Here is a 21,799-nt window from a genome sequence, read left to right on the forward strand (position 1 = left end):
TCTCCCTCCTACTCGACCTCCCCCCTTTGGAAAAAAAAAAAAAAAAGAAAATTTCCGTCAAATGTCGCACGCATGAACACACACACACACACACACACGAAAAATTCGTAAAAAAATTTTTTATTTTTAAATCTTTCCTTTGAATCAATCATTTTAAAACACGTGCAAATACATTACGTAATCGATCAATCGATTGATCGATCGATAGATCGATAGATCAAACGATTTTTTTTTGTGTCCAAACCGGGGGAGGCGTGAAAAAAAAAAAAAATAAATCGACAACTAAAAATTTCGAATCCGTTTTTTCGAAGGCAAATTAATCGATATGATGATAATAATAATAATAATAATAATAATAATAATAATAATAATAATAATAATAATAATAATGGCGACGGCGACGACGAGGGCGGTGATGATAATGATAATTTTTTATTAACCGTCAAATAATATATTAGAAAACCAATTAAAACGGAAACGAAATTGAAGAGGAGGTTTTGATGGTGGGGGGGGGGTACGAAAGGCGTTAAAACGCCATTATTGACTTTTTAAAATTAAATAAAAAATTATTTTAAACAATAGTAATAGTAATAATAATAATAATAATAATTAAAATGAAACGAATAACATTTCGTTTAGTTTCATTTTAATAAGATTGTAATAATAAACAAAACAAAAAAAATTGGATGCCATTTTGAAAAAAAAATTTTTTTAAAAATATATACAAACGTTCTCGAATTTACAAAAAAAAATTAAAAAAAAATAATAATTTTAATAAATTCGTGTGGGGGACCCTCCATTTTTTTTTTTTTTTTTATTAAAAAAATAAAATCGAATCGAATCGAACTTAATTGAAAATTTTAAAAAAAAAAAAAATTCTTTCGTGACATACACTTCGATCGCCAATGAGGGACCTGGGGGGGGGGGAAATTAGTTATAAATTTAAACGTGATTTTATAATAAATTAGGGGTAACATGCCTTCCACCCATTCCTCCTCCTCCCCCAAAAAAAAAAAAAAAAAATTTAGGGTTTTTCATATTCGAAACCTTTTTGCAATTATTTTAAAATTAAAATTAATATTTATTAAACATAAAAAAAAAGAAAAAAAAAAAATTGTTATTAACCTAAATGAAAAGGTGGTGGTGATGCTGGTGGTGCTGTCAATTATGGTGATGATGATGATGGTGGTGGTGGTGGTGGTGATGGTAATGTTGATGATGATGGAGGTGGTGGTGGTGGTGGTGATGCTTTTGGTGGTGTCGGTTATGCTGATGATGATGGAGGTGGTGGTGGTGGTGATGCTGATGATGGTGTCGGTTATGATGATGATGATGATGATGATGGTGGTGGTGGTGGTGGTGGTAATGTTGATGATGATGGAGGTGGTGGTGGTGGAGATGGTGGTGTTAGTTATGGTGATGATGATGGTTATGGTGTTGGTGTTGGTGATGATGATGATGGTGTTATTAGTGATGTTGGCTATGATGATAGGGTTGGTGGTGGTGATGGTGATGGTGATGGTGATGGTGGTAGTAGTGATGGTGGTGGTGGTGGTGGTGATGGTGTTGGTTATGATGATGATGATGATGATGATGATGATGATGATGATGATAATTGGTGGTGTTTGGGATGATGGTGGAGGTGATGATGGCAAATCAAACACCAAAAAAAAATTAAAAAACTAATTTAAAAAAAAATTTTAAAACGTCGTTGGAATTTTATTTTAGTTTCGTTAAAACGCACACCATTTTTTTTAAATTTTATTTTATTTATAAATAAAATTTAAAAATGTTTTAAAACGTTTTAAAAATTTTTTTTCATTTCTGTTTTTAATTTTTTTTTTTTTTTTTTTTTCAAATTATTTATAACTTTTATTTAAAACATATATATAAAATAAAAATATCTTACCTCGAGTATTCAAAAAAAATATTTCAAATCCACTTTAATTATTATTATATATATAAATTTTTCAAAAAAAAAAAAAAAAAAAAATTTAAAAATAAACTATTCGAAATTATCTTAATTAAAACAACAAAATTAATTTGTAATATTAAAATAAAATATCCCGATATATTAAAAAAAAAAAAACACATTTTTTTAAATAACAATCGACGAAAGAATCGAAATAGAAATCGAAAAACAAAATTTTATTTTTTGCTAAAAATAAAAACGAAAAAGAAAAAAAAAAAAAAAAGAAAAAAATTTCGTTAACGTTAACGTACGAACGTTCGTCTTTCATCTATTCTTGTTTCACCATAACTGAAACGAAAAAAAAAAAAAATTCATCTCACCGCCTTTTTAACGAATTCGAAGTTTTTTCCATTTCTTTCCATTTCTTTCTACCGCTTCTAACGCCACGTTAAAGTGAATAAAGTGCGTGCGTTTGAAATTTTTATTAGTGCGTTTTTTTTTTTTTAATTTTTTTTTTTTTATTCGCGTGTGGTGTAAACTTGTTTAATTTAAATTAATTATAATTATTATTATTTCTAAAGTAACGGAGAGAAAGAGAGAAAACCGTAAATTAAAAAAGAAAAAAGGTTAAGTGTTTTATGAATAAAAAATATGACGATAAAGATTTTCAATTCATTTTAACGGCTAATCATTTCAAAATGGCCGCGTTCGATTATAAAAAAGAAATCACGATCAGGTTTTTTTTCTTTTCTGTTTTACACATTTAATTCTAATAATGCATTATAATATTTATCTACTTTCACTATTATCTGTATAAATTTTATTTTTTTGACATTTCTATGAAATTAACTCATTTTATCTTGTTTGAAATAACGCTGGATGAAATGACTTAATGCGTTTAATTAGAAACTTATGCCGCCATTTTAATGCATTCATTTTTTCATCCATTACATATGATAAAATTTTTTAATTGATTCATTTGTTTTACAGGTGATTATGTTATTGTTATTTAAAACTGATACATTAAGAAACAAAATCGAATCTGATTAATTATCAATATGAGTAATTAATGAAAAAGAATAAGAAAGAAAGGAGTGCACTTCTTCACTGCGTCTAACAAACAAGTCTTTGCATTGTAATTGGAAACAAAATTATGATACCCTGAGCAATATTGAAGTATACTAGACCATGAGCAATATAAAAGTTGTTTAGAACAATATGAAAACATTAAAGACAAAAAGGAATCTCAAATCAATCAAAAAATCTGAATGTGCCTCCTGGGATTATAGTGAATCACACTTGAAAGTAATTAATCTATCTCTTTTTATAATGTTTCAGAGTTTTTGAATCAAGAGAAAGAGAGAGAGAGATGTTTGAATGGTAATATTGTCAACCTTTCACTCACCATGCTACCATCTAATGTAGTACCATTATACCATCTAAAGTACTAATGCTGCATCATTTTCATCCACCACTTAAGATACAAGTTTGCATTTACTTAAACAAGTTATAACTGAAATTCCGGGGAGTTATACAACCCCAACTGACCAACAACTTTAACAAATCAACCCTCTTCAACCAACCTGACTATAACCACCAAACCTACTATACCACTACACTACAACCAACCTTTGACTCCTTCAAAGTATTCATGTTGGTTGTGATCACAATCAACGTTAAGCATGCAACCCCATTAAACCTTCAACTGATTATATCTCATATCATCATTATTATCATCATTTAACTACATGTTTGTTTAGAAAAAACTTATCATTTTCATTCAAATGAAACAATGTGCTTGTGTGTGTGTGTGTGTGTGTGTGTGTGTGTGGTATCAGGTTTATAAAAGAAACCATTTTGTGCTTACTACATATATTTCTTTTAAAAATTTACCACTCATGACAAAAAAAAAAAAGAAAAAGTAATAATATTACAAATGACACGTATTATTCCCTTATATAATAATAATAATAATAAATATATGTGTATATAAATAAAATTTAAAATTATAATTTAAAAAAAAAAAAATGAATAAATATAAATAGATTATTAATAAGTAAGTTTCATATATACAAGCAATTATAATAATAATAATAATAATAATCTATTTTATTCGTTGGCTTAATCGATTTTGTTAAAATTAAATAAATTGTCTTGTTATATCATTATTATTATTATTATTATTATTATTAATAACTTTTTTTATAATTATTTATAAAATAGTAATTTTAATTTTTTTTTTTTTTAAATAAGAACTATTAAATAAATAACTGTAATTTTTTATTTATTTATTTATTTAGAAAAAAATCTGCTAAATCTTAATAATGATTGTGGCAATGAATTCGGGGAAGGTATGGGTGGAAGGGAAGGAGTCGGTACAACCGTATTAAATAGTCTCGCACTATCTTCTTTCCACGTTGGTATACCAATCTGTAATTATACAAAAGGGTGAGTTTATTATTAAACTTTTATTATTCGTGTTTGTACGAACGAGTTTTATTATGTTTTAACTTGTCATAACGAAATTTATATGATCGTTAAAAACTTTTTAAAATGAAATTTAAAAAACTATTAATTAAATTCGTTCGTACGTTCGTACGTTCGTTCGTTCGATTCGAAACGTTAGACATTTTTAATTTTTTAAATCGTGTACGAATTTTAACGTTTAAACATTTAATTATGTTAAATGTTTTTTGCAATTGGCAAAAAAAGAAAAAAGTTTTATTTGTCGTTGTCTTGTTGTTGCCTTTTTTTGTTGACAAGTTTGCCTAACAAAAAAACATTTGCAAAAGCTAAATAAATAAAAAAAATTGAATGTTTGTTGTTGTTGCTGCTGCTCCTGTAGATTTTGTTGCCATTGTCGCGGTTGTAGTTTTTGTTGGTGATTCTGTTTTTGTGGTTATTTTTATAGTTGTTACTGTCGTTGTTGTTATTATTGTAATTATTATTGTTGTTATTATTGTTGTTATTATTATTGTTGTTATTATTGTTGTTATTGCTTTTGTTATTCTCGTTGTTGGTGCTGCTGCTGTTTTTGTTGTCATTTTTGCAATTGTGATTGTCGTTGTTGTTGTTATTATTATTGTTATTGCTTTTGTTATTTTCGTTGTTGGTGCTGCTGCTGTTTTTGTTGTCATTTTTGCAATTGTGATTGTCGTTGTTGTTGTTATTATTATTGTTATTGCTTTTGTTATTTTCGTTGTTGGTGCTGCTGCTATTTTTGTTTTCGTTTTTGCAGTTATTATTGTCAGTTAGTTAGTTGTTGTTGATATTATTGTTATCATTGCTGTTTTTGTTAACGTGTTTATTGTTTTTGTTGCTGCTGCAGATTTTGTTGCCGTTGTCATGGTTGTAGTTTTTGTTGGTGTGGCTGATTTTGTTGTTGTTGTTGTAGTTTTTGTTAGTGCTGCTGTTTTGTAGTCGTTTTTACAGTTGTTATTGTTGTTGTGGTTATTATTATTCTTGTCATTGCTATTTTTGTTGTTGCTGCTGCTGTAGATGCTATTTTTGTGGCTGTTATTATTGTTACTGTTTGCTTATTCGATAATGTTTCTTTAACTTTATTTTTTTCTGATTTTTATCACATAAAAGGGCAAATCAAAGTAAAAAATCTTAAGCATGAGTTAGTTCACTCTTATATGAGTCTCTTAGAGAAAAACAAAACACAAACTTTAACATTGTCATAAGATATAAACATTTAAATTGTTAAGAATTATTTGTTATTGTTTTTAAAAATTTTTAATTTATTTATAACCGTTTTCTATAAGATCGGTATTTTTACATTACAATATTAAAAACAAATATTCAAATTTTTCTATAAATGAACTTGAAACAATCGTAGATCTATTTATTACATAATAATAATGTTGATAATCACCTATTGTTTCATAACACTGGGGGGGGGGGTAAATATTAATCTAATTAACTCAAACATTTATTTACGCATTAAATAATAATCAATAATCAATAATTGTGATTCATTTAGTTAATGATGCTTTTAATAAGTTGATAAAATTTATCATTTTTATTGAATATTTTTCTATATGCGTGTCTCAATTAATATGATTTAACCATTTAGATTGATATCTATTATTATTATTATTATTTTTTTAGTTATCCATTAGGTCAAGGTGGCATTGGCATAAACTAACTCAGCAAATATTTTTCGGCCAAATAATTTGGCTTTGATACAAGTGACTCGGTCAATTTAGTTGTTAGAAAAAAAAAACCCAAGTTTCAATTTTTGTTTTTTTTTTATGTTTCAAAGTTTTTAATGAACTTGGCCGATTTTCAATTGTTTATTAAAAATTTTTTTTCTTTTTTTCGGTTATTTCGAAGATGGTTGCACACGAGATGTGGTAATGGAGAAATAGGGAATGGAAGAGAAGGGAATAAATGTATTAAAATGATTATCTTACCTCCTTTTTTATGACTTCGCTAAGCGACATGGACGGAATTTGCGTACAAAAAGGTTGATATTGATTGACAAGAGTGAATTGTGTATTCCTCTTTGGATGCGTGGTGGTGGTAGAAGCCCAATTTGTCACCGTGCTCGTTATCTTCAACGTTTCCGTTCTTGTCTCCATCGGACGCGTCTCCTCGATAAGCTCTACCTGAGATTAAGCTTGAGTTAACTCCTTTCGACATGGAATCAATTCCTCTTTCAACCTGTCGAGGTTGATTACACATACATATATTTGTAACAAAATGTACATTTACGTCATAACCTTTTCTCTCTCTCTCTCTCTCTTTATACTTTTCCTTCCGGTTTATCCATACATCTTATACTCGACTCATTGTTTACGTTTTCGTTTTTTACAAAAAAAAAAATTGTTTATAGTTAGGGGGGGGGGAAGGGAAAGAAAAAAAAAAAAAACTATACCTGTTTGTTTAACTGTTGTAAAATTCCTTCTGCTCTCGACATTCTATTTATCCAATTTTTATTTTTAAGTTCTTCTATTTTCAATCTCGTTTCTAATAATTTAATACGATTCATTAATTTCGGATCTGTTACGTTATCCCAATTCCAATCTTCGTAATATTTATCACCATTTTCTTCGGATCGATTCGATAAACAATCTCTCGATTGATAATATTCATCTTCTTCTTCTGTTGCTTCTGTTGCTTCTGTTTCTTCTGTTTCTTCTTCTCCTCCTCCTCCTTCTTCTTCTTCTTCCACTTCTTCTACTTCTTCTTGCACGCTGACATTTCTATCAATAAAATCTTTCGAAGTTTTATGACAAATGGATTTCCTACAGTATCCGATTTTCGGTGGAAAACATGTTTGCGACGTTTTTTTCAACATGTTTTTCCTACGAATCGATATTCTCTCGTCCGCATTTATATCGATGACGTCATCAATGCAATCATCTTTGTCCGCGTGTGTTTTTTTAATTTCCGGTTCGGATTCCAGTAGTTTTCGTATTTCCGCAATTTTCGATACGGTGCATTCTTCGCTCGATGTCGGTGATAATTGTGATTTTTCATCTCCGCTTCCCACGTCTCCGCATTGCACTAATAATTTCGTTTTTTTTTTCATACATAAAATTTTAGGTTCCGCGGATTCGTCTCTCACGTTGCAATGTATCGATGATTCGACGAGGGTTCCTCCTTTCCATAGTAATTTAACGGGCACGTCGTCGCCGAATTTGTTGCAATTTATATTTTTGAAATTTTTTTCTAAAAATTCAATGACCAAATTTTGTATTTCTTCCTTGTCGGGTTTGACGTTGTGATTTTGAAAAACGTAAAATTGTTTAATAAAATCATGGCTCGCTTTTATTATTCCGCGATTTTTCGAAAATATATTTAAATAATAGAAAAGCGTGAAAAAAATTAACGATATCGTCACGAATGAAAACACGTAAAAGGATTTATACCATTTTTTTTTGGATTTTGCTAGATCTTCTATCAATCTATCGAATTCTTTTGCTCCGTTCGTAACTGGAAAATATTTTTTGGAAAAAATAAATAAATCTTGATGTAAATTATAAACGTTCGAATGATAAAAAAAAAAAAAAAAAAAATGGTGGGCCCTCGATTATTTTGACACTCCAGGCAAAATGAATTGTCGTTTTAAACAATGGCACTCCAGATGATAAACAATCTATTTTTTTTTTTTTTTCTATATCGATTCAATTTTTTTAATATATTTTTTCTTTAATAATAATAATGATAATGATAATAACAGGTTAAAAAGAACATGTGTATAATGTTTTATAAAGACGGCTCAAGGTTAAATTTCTATTAAAAAAAAAAAAAAAAAAAGATGATAAATGTTATGGAAAACATAACCAAGATGTGTCAGTATCATCATCATCATCATCATCATCGTCATCGTCATTCCTATTATTATTATTATTATTATTATTATTATTATTATTATTATTATTATTATAAAAATAGGAAAAACGAAAGCCAAATCCTGTCACTTTTTTGACGCGTTTAAGATGTAGAAGAGAAAAATTCTACGACATAAGAGTAAATAATAATAATAATAATATGACTAAAATAATTTTTTTTTCATTTGACGTCGACGTCGACGTGACCCCCATACCTGATTTGGTTTTTTCTTTTTTTTTTTTTTTTATTTTCGTCAATGTTTGTCAGTGAAAAAAAATCGTCACGTGACGATCTGAGAAAAATCACGAATGTCACGAGCAATGAAAATTTTTTGTTTGATTTTCGTCGAAACAAAAACAAAACAAAACGTATACTGATTATTTATTGATTTATTATTATTATTATTATTATTATTATTATTATTATTATTATTATTATTACGTAGGCGAATTTTATTTTTACGTGAGAGCGAATAATGAGATAGAACGAAATAAGAAGGGGGGGACGCGATCGAAAATATTAATATTAATAATACTGATGATAAATGATAATTTGTAAATGATAAAATGGCGGACGGTTTTTCTAACTCACCTGAAGAAATAAAAGGTGCGACTTCTTCGAAATCACCAAATAAATAAAATTCGATAAAATTTTCGTATAATTTATCCAACCAATCAGCGTTCAATACGTAAAAAATGCAAAATCCAAAAAACGACAGAACAACATGAACGGTTTTCATTTCATAACAAACATTTTCAAATATTGTCTTTTCATTAATTTTGCGATTACATATAATATACACGATAACAATAGTAATAATAATATTTTTTTTTAACTATTACGACGACTACGACGATGACGACAAAGACGACGACGACGTTAATAATAATAATAATAATAAATAGGTTTTTTTTTTTTTTTCGTTTTTTCTTATATTTAAAAATTCGTCATATTATTCGTAATCATCATCATCATCATCATCATCATCATCATTATTATTTCTTAAACATGATCGTGGAAGCAACGAATTTTTTAAACCAATTAATCAATAAAAGTTTAATAACAAAATCATCCGAAAAAAAAATATTTAAAAAAAAAAAAAAAAAAAAATTGAAAATACTTTTTAAGTTAATTAAATAGTTTATTTGTTTACATAAATTTTATTTTCAAAATAATAATAATAATAATAATAATAATAATAATAATAATAATAATAAAATTCGAAAAGGCGGTGACATTTTTTTTTTATTATTTTTTATTTTATATCACTCGTGAAAAATTTTCAATTCAATTTTTTTTTTTTTACTATGATATAGGGCAATCGATTTATCTTATGATAGCAATCGCGAAGGGGAGGAAGGGGGTCCCCTTAAAAAAAAAAAGATGGCGTGAACAGGGCGAAAATGTGGCAAAATTTAAACTAAAGCTAAATACTCCGATACATTTTATTATTATTATTATTGATAAAGTTAATAAATTTAAGATGGACTCTAATTAATTAATTATTGAAAAAGGAGGGAAAATAATTTATTACCCCCCTCTCTCTTTCTCTCTCTTTAATTTTTAAACTTTTGTGACGTCACCGTTTTCTTTCGCGAGAAAATAAAAAATAAACAGATTTGACAAAAATTACATTTATTTTTTATTTTTTATTTTTAATAATAATAATCTATAATAATCTACGTTTTTTTTTTTTTTTTTAATAAAATAAAATAATATAAGAAACACACATAAATAATATATTTACATACATAATTTATTTATTTATATTTATAAATAATACATAAATACATAAATAAATATATATATAATTTCATTTGTAAAATGTGTTTGTGTGTGTGCATTACATTATTTATTAATAAGGTCATGGAAAATATATTTACGTATATATGTATATAATTAATTAAAGCAAGTGAATTTATTTTTTTTTTAAATATTTTTTAAATAGCCATAATAATAATAATAATAATAATAATAGTAATAACATTAATATAATAACATGACCTTTTGTTTCATGTTTTTTTATTTATTTTTCATTTATTTATTTTAATAACTATATAAATTGCAATAATCGTGCAAAACTAATAATATATATATATATTTATATAAAAAAAAAAATAATAATAATAATTATAATATTAATAATAATAATAGTATACAGGAACAATATTATGTTGACATATTTATATATATGTCGATATCATTGTGATAAGACGCTTCATGCTTACTTTTGCTGTTTTTTTTTTTTTTTTTTTAATAATCTTATTATATATATATATTTATAATGTGTAATTTATATGATATACATATAATTAAGGTTTTATATATGGTATATGGTGAGATCCGATATAATATTTAATTTGTGAATATTTAAAATAATGATGATTAATTAATAATATTGTCAGGTGTTTCATGTGTGACGACATAATTGGAATCAGGTGTCGTTGTGGGAAAATCGTGTTTTTTTTTTTTAATGTCTCATTCATTATCACGCAGTCATTATTATCATAATCATTCTCTCAGTCTCTCTCTTTTATATATAATCTCTCATCATACGTTCAAGATGTCTTTAGCTCTTTTTTTGTTGTTTGTGTTTGTGTAAGGATTTAACAGATTGTGGTTCTCATTTTGTTGACTGCGTTCGTGAGATGAAGCATTTCCAATTGAAGTTGAGACATGAGTCCTTCCAATTTGTCGACAGAATCTAATATTTCGATTCTTTCCGTGTGTGGATTGAATCTGACTTCGAAAGGTCTGGACATTTGCGATACCCATCGTCTGGAATATTTCGAAATACAATTTAAAATTGCATAATTGAAATTTTTGAAGGGGTTTGTGTCGGTTATAAAAATTGAGAGCGTGAAAGTATGTAAAATTGCATAATTGAAATTTCGTAGAGGTAAAAAAATTGGAATTTTTTTTTTTTTTTTTTTTTTTTTTGCGGTTTCACTCACCTGAATTTTTCTTTAGCATCTTCGAAACTTTCGGCAACGTAGTAAATTGGTTGATATTCTTGATCTTGATAAGGTTGAACGGCGGTCGAAGCCGGATCGAAACTCCTGTGTTCCGGTTTGTCGGAAATAGCGTGAAGAAGTTCTCCGTAGCTGGAAAGTAAACCGGCTCCGTAAGCTTTTACGGTTCCAGCTTCTTTGCAGAGACCGAATTCGACGGTGAACCAATAAACGGTTGAAAGTTTTTCGATTTCTTCATCGGAAGCACCCAAAGAGGCGAGTCCGATTTCTTGTGAAAATTGTGCGAAACTAGGATCGGCAAGAAGTGGCATGTGTCCAAGAAGTTCATGAATGCAGTCCCTGAAAAATTTATAATAATAATAATAATAATAATAATAATAATTTAGAAAAGAGAGAGAAAAAAAAAATTATCGATGATAATCGGAGAAACTTAAAAATTCTAATAATAATAATAATAATAATAATATCGATTTAAAATTCTAATAAAAAAAAAAAAAAAAAAATTTTTTTTTCGATGTCGGAACGAGGCCGACTTGTTGATTAAACGTAAAGGAACGAGAAAGTGATGATGATGATAATGATGATGATAAAATGAAGATGTAAAATCGTTTTGAAAATTTAATTATTTCAAAAGCAATTTATTAAAAGTTCAAACAAAAAGGTTCGACTAATTATTAATTTAACTCAAAAGGGTTTTTAATTTCATTTATGATTTTTCCGAGAGACCTTTCAAGATCTCTAAAATAGAATTCGTCGATATAACAAAAAAGAAGAAAAAACTTACGGTTCTGGAGTGTGGTATGGAGAAGACGTGTGACGAACGTATTGGGTACTTTGGAAAACTCTAAATGCCAAACTGGCAAGAAAATCTCTGGCAGATAATAATCCGGCAGCAGGTCTTAATGTGAATCCGGTGTGTTCTGGAAAAGAAAAAAAAATCAAATTAAATTAATATTTTTTTACTTCGATCGAAAAACAGACAGGATTCAATCAATCAATCAATCAATCAATCGTTAATGATTTACTTTTCAAAAAAGCCGACATGTCTTCAAGTTGTGGAATTTTGTTAGCTTCGAATATTCCATCTTCTTCCAACATGGCGAATACTTTTCTATATTCTTGGCAAGCGTGTTTTGGCATGAGGTCTTTAACCGTGTGGAAAACTGCAGTCCATGTGGATGTTTCACTTTCGGTATATTCGATTCTTGGTATTGGATCTCCGCTGATGATTTAAAACAAAGAATTTATTTAAAAACAAACTTTTTTACGACGGAAATGAAAAAAAAAAAATGGAAACAACTCACTATTTGTAAGCAAAAGCGATGTCGGCAATGATTTTTCTTCTTTCCCTGTATACCTTATCAGCAAATCCTGGATGATTCATATCCAAATCCGGTTCGTATTTAGTCATGAGATGATTGCAATTGTCAAGATCCCTAGCGTGCCTGGGAAACCATGGATCTGGACGTATATACAAAAAACAAAATCAAACAACATGTAACAACCGAATCGAATCGTGAAATGACGTCATCACACTACCTACCCTTAACATTAACTTTTTCATCGGTTAACAAACTAACACCACCGAGTGCAGAACTTTGTCTAAGAGAACGAATCAACAAAAGTAAGGATTGTCTCGTCAAATCAACTTTAATAAGAACGTCGTATTGAACGCCGGAAACGTTTGATGGTCTCGATTCAACGTGTACGACGGTACCCTTAAAGTTCTTTAAGAAAAGAAAGAAAATTTAATGCAACGTTTTCCATCTCTCGAACATTCGATGTAAAGAAAATTAAAAAAATTTCACAACACGTACTTCGATGGTTTTTAATATTCTGGCCAAAGAACCGATTCCATCCTTGAGTTTTAACATGAGAGTCGATCTTTGAATGGTTTTATCATCGATTTTAGAATCAGACGACGCATTGAGTATGAACATTTCTTCTTCGGTCAATTCGGAATCTGCAAAATATGAAAAACAAATCGTTCAGCGATGAGAAAGAGAATACAAGAAAGAAAAGGATTCTAGTTTTTTTTTAAACAATCAATCAATCAATCACTCACCGGCGATTTGTTCAATGTTTTCACATTCATCTTCGACGGAATCGCTAAATGCGGAATCTTCTTCTCCATTTTGACCAGAGGATACATCTAAACGACATTCAACATAATTATTATAAAGCCATGCTATCATAAAATAAACACTTAATCCGCCGGTTAATCTGTTTCTCGTCGGATTTAAAAAGAAGAAAAAACCTCACGAAACGGATGTGATAAAAATATTTATGGGATTGCATTCCAAAACTATTCCAAGGACTGGATAATAAACGAATCGTTTAAAAGTGACTAATGGAAAACGATCGTTAAACTACAGGAACAATTTGAAGGAGACGGAAAAGTCGTGGGAAATAGAACGGGATAAACGGAATGAAGATTGTTTGGTTTAAACTACTCAAAGTTAAATAATAATAATAATAATAATAAATGAAATCGGTGTTGGTACCTACCGGTGGTTGATTGAAGTTGAATTTGTTCAACATTTTGAATATCTTCTGAATTTTCACCTATTACGTGCGAGAGAAAAAGAAAAGAAAAAAAACAACAACTAATGAAACGTGCATTAAAAATAGGTGTGATAACAACAACAACAACAAGCGGATGTGCATTCGTGCAAAAGGTACGAAAAATTTAGGTATGCGTTTGTTTGGTTGTTGTGAAATGAAAGAAGGAAACATACCATTTGTTTTTTGTCTTGCTTCTTCTAATCCAGCTTGTTTATTTTGCTTGACGACAACGGCTTCAAATCGTGCATCATCAACAAGAGATCGTCTACGTGCTGGATATCCGTTCTGGAAAAAAGAAAGAAAGAGGAAATGAAACTTTTGACAAAAGATTTCCTTTTGATATAAAAATTTTCAACTTTTAAATCTATTTCCCTAAATGTGTTTCCGGTAATCGTTCGATCGATCGAAAAGAAAAATTTTCTTTTCTTTATTTTTCCAGGATTCGAATCGTAGTTTTGAAAAAAAATTTTCCTTTGCGGTTACGAAAAAGTTTTTTTTTTTTTTTTTCGTAACGATTTCATAGTATCGATCGAGTTTTCCGGCGATTTTTTTTTTTTTAGTATTTATGAGTAGTGATAATAATAATAATGACGGATTGATAAATTTTTTTTTTTTTTTTGGATCACTGGGTCGTATCGCTTCTACTTTTTACGACTTTAAGGTCCTTGTGGAAAATTTTCAGGTTTGACAAGGCGGTGAATTTAAAAAAAAAAAAAAAAAAAAAAAAACGAATCGAACGATAATTTGAAAGAGAGAAAGAGAGAGAGAGAGAGAGATAGAGAGATAGAAAAGTTTTTTAACGAGAGCACATTCACTTTTTTTTTTTTTTACTTGTCTTTCCGGAATTCTTTTTTTGCTGTGAATGAATTAATATCGTAGTAGAAAAAGAAAGAAAATGGAAAATCCGCCCTGGAGAAAATAATAGTCGAGTAAAAGGAAAGGAAAGGAAAGGAAAGGAAATAATTTAAAGAGAGAGAGAAAGAGAGAAAGAGAAAAATGATTTTTTCATAAAGGATTTTCAAAGACTTTTTCCAAGTTTCCGGTTAAGTTCCCGGGGATTTCGAAGCAATTTTCATTCAATCCCTCAGGAGAGAAGAGATTTTATAAAAATGATTTTTAAAAAAAAAAAATTTTTTTTTTTAATTCTTCGACTTTTAGAATTCCGTTACGATACTAAAATTAAAATCCGATTTCTCTCTCTCTCTCTCTCTCTCTCTCTCTCTTTTCGTGGTGGTCATCAAGGCAAAACAAGTTAATGGACCGCACTCTATTTTTTTTTTTTTTTTCCTTTCATTTTTTTTATTTTTTTCTATTTATAATAATAATAATAATTTTTCTTTTTTTCAATTTGATATTTTATCGAGTCACGTTCGCGAACGTATGAATGAACGAACGAACGACCGAACGCAATTCCATCATATATCAAATTCAAAATTTAAAACCGAGTAAAAAAAAAACGGACATTTTTTTGAAATACAAGGAAAATCCATTATCACGTGCCGCATTTTTGCAAAGTCGCGACATTTTCCCACACCGATCCTTTCGGCTTTTAAACACGTTCATAATAATAATAATAATTATTATTATTTTCTCTCTTTTCGCGAATAGAATAAAAAATTTAATTTAAACAACTGGAACGAGTGTAATTCATACGCGAGTTTTCATTATTATTATTATTATTAATATTATTATTGTCATTATCATTATCATTTCGATACATCCGGTTTCGCGATTGTAATTTTAACGATAATAAAAAAATTTATTTGTTTTTCATCGGCTCGATAATAATAATAATAATAATAATAAATTTTTAATATATATATAACGAGTCTTTAAATATTTTCGTTTGATGACGTCACTTGACATTAAAAATTTTGATTTTTTTTTTTTTGAAACAACCTGCGTTATCAGAAAAATTGCGAGGTGATTATTATTATTATTATTATGTTGTTTTTTTTTTTTATATATTTAAAAACTTAAAAAGTATATTTATATTTATATATATATATATAATGCCGATGGTGTTTTTTTTTTTTTTTTTTTTATTGGTTGTGGTTGTGTTCATTTTTATTGTATCAAGATCTCTATCAGGTCAAGGCTCGAGTTTTAGCACGGTGGTACCGTGTGTGTGTGTGTGCGTGCGTGAGTGCGTGCGCGTGTGCCATGCCTCCGATCATTGCAACGTTTAACCTTCGTTTATTCCATGCGTTCTTTACCGGTCCAATTATGCCTCGTCATTTATATTAACTATAACATTTTATCACTGTATTAATAATAATAATTATTATTATTGCTATTTAACATCGTTATTATTATTATTATTAATGTCGTTTGTCAACTACGTAATTGTTTAATTATTATTATTTCAGCAAATGGTTCTTGTTCTTGTTTGTGATCGTTGTTATTATTATTATTAATATTATTTTTATTTTTATTAATGTATTTATTTGTTCTTTAAGTTTTTGCGCGCAAATATCGCGAGGTATTGCGATGATGATGATGATGGTGACAAGGCAAGGTTGAATTGTGAAAATGAATTTTTTCGGTGGTGAGAGTAGGAGGGGGGAGGGAAGAGGCGGATTAGGGGGAAGTCACCATCAAATAAAGGGAAGTAAAAAATTACATGCAAAATTTAAAAGTGGAAGAAAAAAGTAAAAAATTTTTTTTTTTTTTATTAATTAATTTCGATTGAATCCGATATAAAATTAATGACACGATTGCCAACCGTAGGTTCGCGTGATTTTACTTGATGCCAATAAGCCCCGAGGAATTGGCTAACAAATCGAACAACAAGTTTTATATTATACCAAATAAAAAAATGTACTTAGAGAGAGAAAGAGAGAGAGAGAGAGAGAGAGAGAGAGAGCCCTTGAAATGTGTTGTGTGTGTGTGTGTGTTTGTCGGTTGTTAAACAAAAATTTAAAAGTTTTTTTTTTTTTTTTTTTTTTTAAATTTCTAATGCTGATCGTTTTCTCGCGAAATCGAATCGTTCTCGAACGATTTTCGATTTTTTTTTTTTACTTATCGTTAACCATTGACCTCTCTCTCTCTTTCTCTCTTCGTCTCACTCTTCCCATTTTCTTTTCTTTCTTTTTTTTTTTTGGCATATTACGAAAATTATTATTATTATCATTTTTCATTCACGAATAAATATATAATGTTATGGTAATAATCTGACGACAGACCGGTTGACACTCCTCTTACCTGATTGACCATTGAAAAAAAATTTAATATTAATTTGTTTTCTCTTTCTCTCTCTCTCTCTCTCTCTTTAAAACAACAACAACAAAACTTTATTTGTTTAATTATTAAATACGCACTCACGCACTCACGCACTTACTTACGCATGCCTGCATACATGCACATAATACACACGCTTGACCGAGATTATTGCCGTCGTTTTCAATTGGTTAATAAAATATTTTCTTTTTTTTTTTCGATTCGAATTAGGTACGACCCTGAATTTTAAATCAATTAAAAAAAAGAAAAAATTTAATAATGATAATATAATCCTTTCGTATTATTATTATTATTATTATTATTATTATTATTATTATTATTATTATTTATTATAAATACGTGTGAAGAATCTACTCGTATTTAGTCGTAAACTTTTTTTTTTTAAACGAATAATAATAATAATAATAATAATAATAATAATAATTGACATTGCCTTTAGTTATTATTTTTAGTTTTTAATTGGAATTTAAATAACCTTGTTCGACTTTTGTTAATTACACAAATTATGTTTCTTTCGGTCTTTAAAAATTATTAATTTACGATCGGTTAAAAACTTTTCTTTTTTTTTTTTTTTCAAAATAAATAAATAAATAATTTTCCGCGTGTGTATATATGCGTAAACGTGCGTGAGAATACGCGTGAGTTTTCTATTAGAAAAAAAAAAAAAAAATCTCTTTTTAAATGTATTTTAAATACAAAAGAATAAATTATTTATTTATGTTTTTTTTTTATTACGTAATTTTCAATACTACGTTAAAAACTTGTAGTTTACGGTCATGTTATTACGACAAAAAAAGAAAGCAGAAGACGTAAACAAACAAACAAACACACGCACGCACGCACAAAAGCAATAAATTGAATTTTTTGCGGTTTAAAAGGGAAGAGAAAGGGGGTAGGGTAGGGGAAGTAGGGGGGAGGGTTTAAAAAATTTGGGGTGTTAACGACGTAGTAACTCAAAGGTAACAAAATGGTTGTTTGTTCGTTTGTTTGTTTGTTTTTGTTTATGGAAAATAGAAGGTTAAAAAATGATAATATTTTAGTTTTTTGACTCACCTCAACACTATACGATTTGTTGACGGCAAACATTTCGCGGTTCTTTTGAGCAGTAGCGACAGACATTTTTGATTTATTATTATTATTATTAATTACTCGAATAATCGGAGTTTCGTGAATAGAACAAACGTTGTGTGAGTGCTTGAGGAGTCCAAACGCAGTAAATGCCAGGCTGATGATTATTATTATTATTATTATTATTAATAATATTAATATTAATATTGATTTCCCTCTGACGGCTTCTTCTTTTTCTTCTTTAAAGAACAGAAAACTAACCGATCACCCACAAATGAACAGAACAATCACGAGATAAACTCCGTAAAAAAAAAATATTAACCGACGACGACCGTCGTATACAAGCAATGATCAAACAAACGAGCACCCTCTGGGTCACCCACTCATTATAAATAGATGTTAGTCCCCCACCTTTATCGGGGAGAGGAGAACGAAATTGTCTCCCACCTTTTAAATCGCGTACACCTTTTCGTAGGGAAATCGCTTTCCGGTATGAAAACTTTTCATTGGTCTTTAACGACCCCCCACTTGTTGATCGTGTTTCACCTCGTGCGTCCTGTTCCAATCCACGCATGCTTTTCTTTTCGCCTTTGTCTTTTTCTTTCTTTTTCTTTTTCTTTTTTCTATACCACGACAGATTCGTGGTTCCATTTCGGCGTCGTTCCTTATTTTTCCGATCTCAACATTTTCTAGGGTACCGTAACCTACGTACGTACGTACCGTACTTACGCACTCACCACTGTCAAGTTCACGAACTTTACCTTCGGTTATACTCATTCTCGATACCGTGTTTATTGTTTGTTATAACATGGTAGGTTTCGATAGAGGGTTGTCGTCGTTTGTTTGTTTATTTGTTTGATTGTTTTTTCTTTTGTCGTATCGTACAAAATCGGGTTTTTTTAAATTTCTTTCAAAAAATTATTATTATTATTATGTTTTTTCCCACTTCTGCTTATTCACTAACCAACATTACTTCGATTGGTAATGGCGTACGATACCCTTGACGCGCGTTTTTTTTTTCCTTTCCTCATTCATGCCTTTCACTTGTTCTTTTCTTACAGGTGTGACTCTCGAGGTATTTTCTGTTTGTTTTTTTTTTTATACATTTTATTTGCATATTTTTAACAGGGATTTGTGTTGAGTGTTTTCGTCCGTTCCTTCGGGATTCTTTCTTTTTCGATTTCCCCCCCCCCATTTTTGACAATCGTAAATTAGAACGCGTATCGTTTTGAAACGGAAACGCGCGTACCAAAAAAAAAAAAAAGAAAAAATTTATTTTATTAATTTTCAAGGTCAAGGGAGCCACCATTCGATCCTTTTCATTTCAATATTATTATTATTATTATTATTATCATTGACTTCCTACTGTCCAATTAAAAAAAGACCTTAAAAAATTAATTAGCCCTGAAATCAGGTATAATTAAAAAAAAAAAAAAAAACATTCGACAACCATACTTTTTTTTTTTTTTAAATTAATTTTTTATCGAATCGTTTCCCTTATTTTTTGAAAAATATTACGCGAACCCCCCCCCCCCGATTTTCCACTTCCCCGTCTCAAAAGGTTTCGAAGAAATTATTTTTTTTTTTTTCGCACCCCTCCCAGCCATTTCCAAGTAGTGAAATCCATGACGTCAAAGTTAAACTTTTATAAGATAATTTAATAAATTCGGGTAATAAATAAACAACAGTAATAAAAAAAAAAAAAATGATGACGTCAGATGAAAGGGGAGTCCCTCGGAAAAAAATTTCGAGAATATTTACTTTTTTTTTTTTTTTTTTTTTTTTAATCGAAAAATCTTGTTTATCATAATAATAATAATAATAATCGTAAGGAAAAATTAATTCTTAATAAGAAACGCAAAACTCGATTTAATTAATAATAAAATGAATAATAATGATAATGATAATTTTTCTTGCAAAAGAAAAACTTGAGTAATTTTCTTTCTTTCTTTTTTCTTTTTTTTTTTTTTTTAATACTCATTAATTAATTAATTTATTATTATAATAATATTGTAGAAATAATTAAAAATGATAATGATAATAATAACGACGCAATCGAACCTTGATAACTATGATTTTATTATTATGTTAATTATTTAATTTAATTTTTTTTTTCTTCTCCCCCCCCCCCGCTCACTCATTTAAAACGAAACGTTAAACCCGTGTGTGTGTGTTAATTTATTTATTATTATTATTATTATTATTATTATTATTATTATTATTATTATTGTTATTATTATTATCGTTTTATCACACAATAATCATCATCATTATTCGTTTGTCACATAATTTTCCGCGCGTTTTTTTTGGCGCGCAGAAGAATTCGCGATTAAATAATAAACAAAAAAAATTTGACGTCGTTCTAATGACACGACAGAGTCTTTAAAATGAAAATTATCGATCGAGAATTTTTTTTTAAATCATACCCCCCTTATTATTATCATCATCATCATTTCGTCGTGATAAAGATGATATTATTATCATTATTATTATTTTCTTTGAGGCGTAGGAATATTATAATGTTTATACAGAAAACGGTTTTTCCGGCTCCCTTAAATTGTGGTTTGAAAAATTTTTCTTTTTTTTTTTTCACCTTTACAGGTAGACGATAGGAAATCGATAATCAATCAATCGATCAATCGAAATTATCAATAATACGTTTATTATTTTTGTTTTGTCTCTTTGTGTCCATTTTATTTATTCGACGCATTCTTGTCTCTTTTCCTCCTCCTTCTTCTTCTTCTTCTTTTTTTATTTAAATGCGATGATGCAAATTCCAAAGTTTTATAAAAATTCATTAATTCTTAATTATTATTATTATTATTATTATTATTGTTATTATTATTATTGTTATTATTATTATTATTGTCAGTCATAATCACGATAAGTTTACCCTCATAGACTTTATGGAATTTTTCATCATTTGTTCCACGTGTTTCTATTACCTACCATGATTCCGATTTGGAATTTGAAAGTGTTACGTATTTAGTTTTGTATATTTCTGTCGTAGGATTCTGGAACGTTCCCGAATTATTATTTTTACTATTATTATTATTATTATCACTGTTAAACACGACAAGGCTCATATTTGTCGAGATTTTTAAGCATTTATTCCAGGTTTCTACCCGATTCCTTAGGGACAAATACTCGGATTTCGTTGGTGATATTATTATTATTATTATTATCGTCAAAGGGTAACGAATGAATGATCAAAAGATAAAGGCTAACGACAAAAAAAATAATTTTAATTTTTGTAATACTTAATACGGTGCTGGAAAAAAAACGAAAAAATCGATTTTTTGTTTTTTATTTTCATTTTCGATTCTTATCCGTATGTGAATTTCGCATTTACCTGTCGGACGATGAATAAAACTAAATTGTTTTCTTACGCTTACGTTTAACTTATGTAAAATCCATTCAAACATTTTGTTTGAAAATTATTAAAACGATTCGAGTTCTGGAGAATTTTCTTTGTTTTTTTTTTTTTCCTCCAGATTTGAGTAAACGTCCCGCGTATAAAATCTTTGGAAATTTTTTTTTTTTTTTGTAATATTAAAATTAAATGGAAACCTGGAAATTTTTTTTCCAAAAAAAAAAAAAAAAAAAAAAGTTTCGAGGGATTATTCGGTAAAAAAATTTCTTTCACTCCATCATCATCATCATCATCATCATCATCATCATCATCATCATCATTATTATT

At 28.6% G+C, this 21,799-nt stretch overlaps 2 protein-coding genes across 2 annotated transcripts; both read right to left on the minus strand.

Moving 5' to 3' along the window:
- Window positions 1–6,349: 6,349 nt before the first annotated feature.
- Window positions 6,350–8,993, minus strand: Phum_PHUM501070 (uncharacterized protein; the record flags this gene model as incomplete). The annotated part of the gene is made up of 3 exons (XM_002430793.1): window positions 6,350–6,580; window positions 6,795–7,855; window positions 8,846–8,993. The coding sequence occupies 3 exons, from the start codon at window positions 8,991–8,993 to the stop codon at window positions 6,350–6,352; spliced, it is 1,440 nt and encodes a 479-aa protein (XP_002430838.1).
- Window positions 8,994–10,860: 1,867 nt separating this feature from the next.
- Window positions 10,861–18,150, minus strand: Phum_PHUM501080 (tyrosine 3-monooxygenase, putative; the record flags this gene model as incomplete). Its single annotated transcript, XM_002430794.1, has 10 exons — window positions 10,861–11,032; window positions 11,209–11,565; window positions 12,011–12,146; window positions 12,252–12,448; window positions 12,531–12,687; window positions 12,770–12,953; window positions 13,044–13,189; window positions 13,731–13,791; window positions 13,909–14,076; window positions 18,085–18,150. 10 exons carry the CDS (start codon window positions 18,148–18,150, stop codon window positions 10,861–10,863), a joined length of 1,644 nt encoding a protein of 547 aa, XP_002430839.1.
- Window positions 18,151–21,799: the final 3,649 nt, after the last annotated feature.

The sequence above is a fragment of the Pediculus humanus genome, genomic scaffold, assembly GCF_000006295.1.
Source record: "Pediculus humanus corporis 1103172108268 genomic scaffold, whole genome shotgun sequence".
In the NCBI taxonomy this organism is placed as follows: Eukaryota; Metazoa; Arthropoda; class Insecta; order Psocodea; family Pediculidae; genus Pediculus; species Pediculus humanus.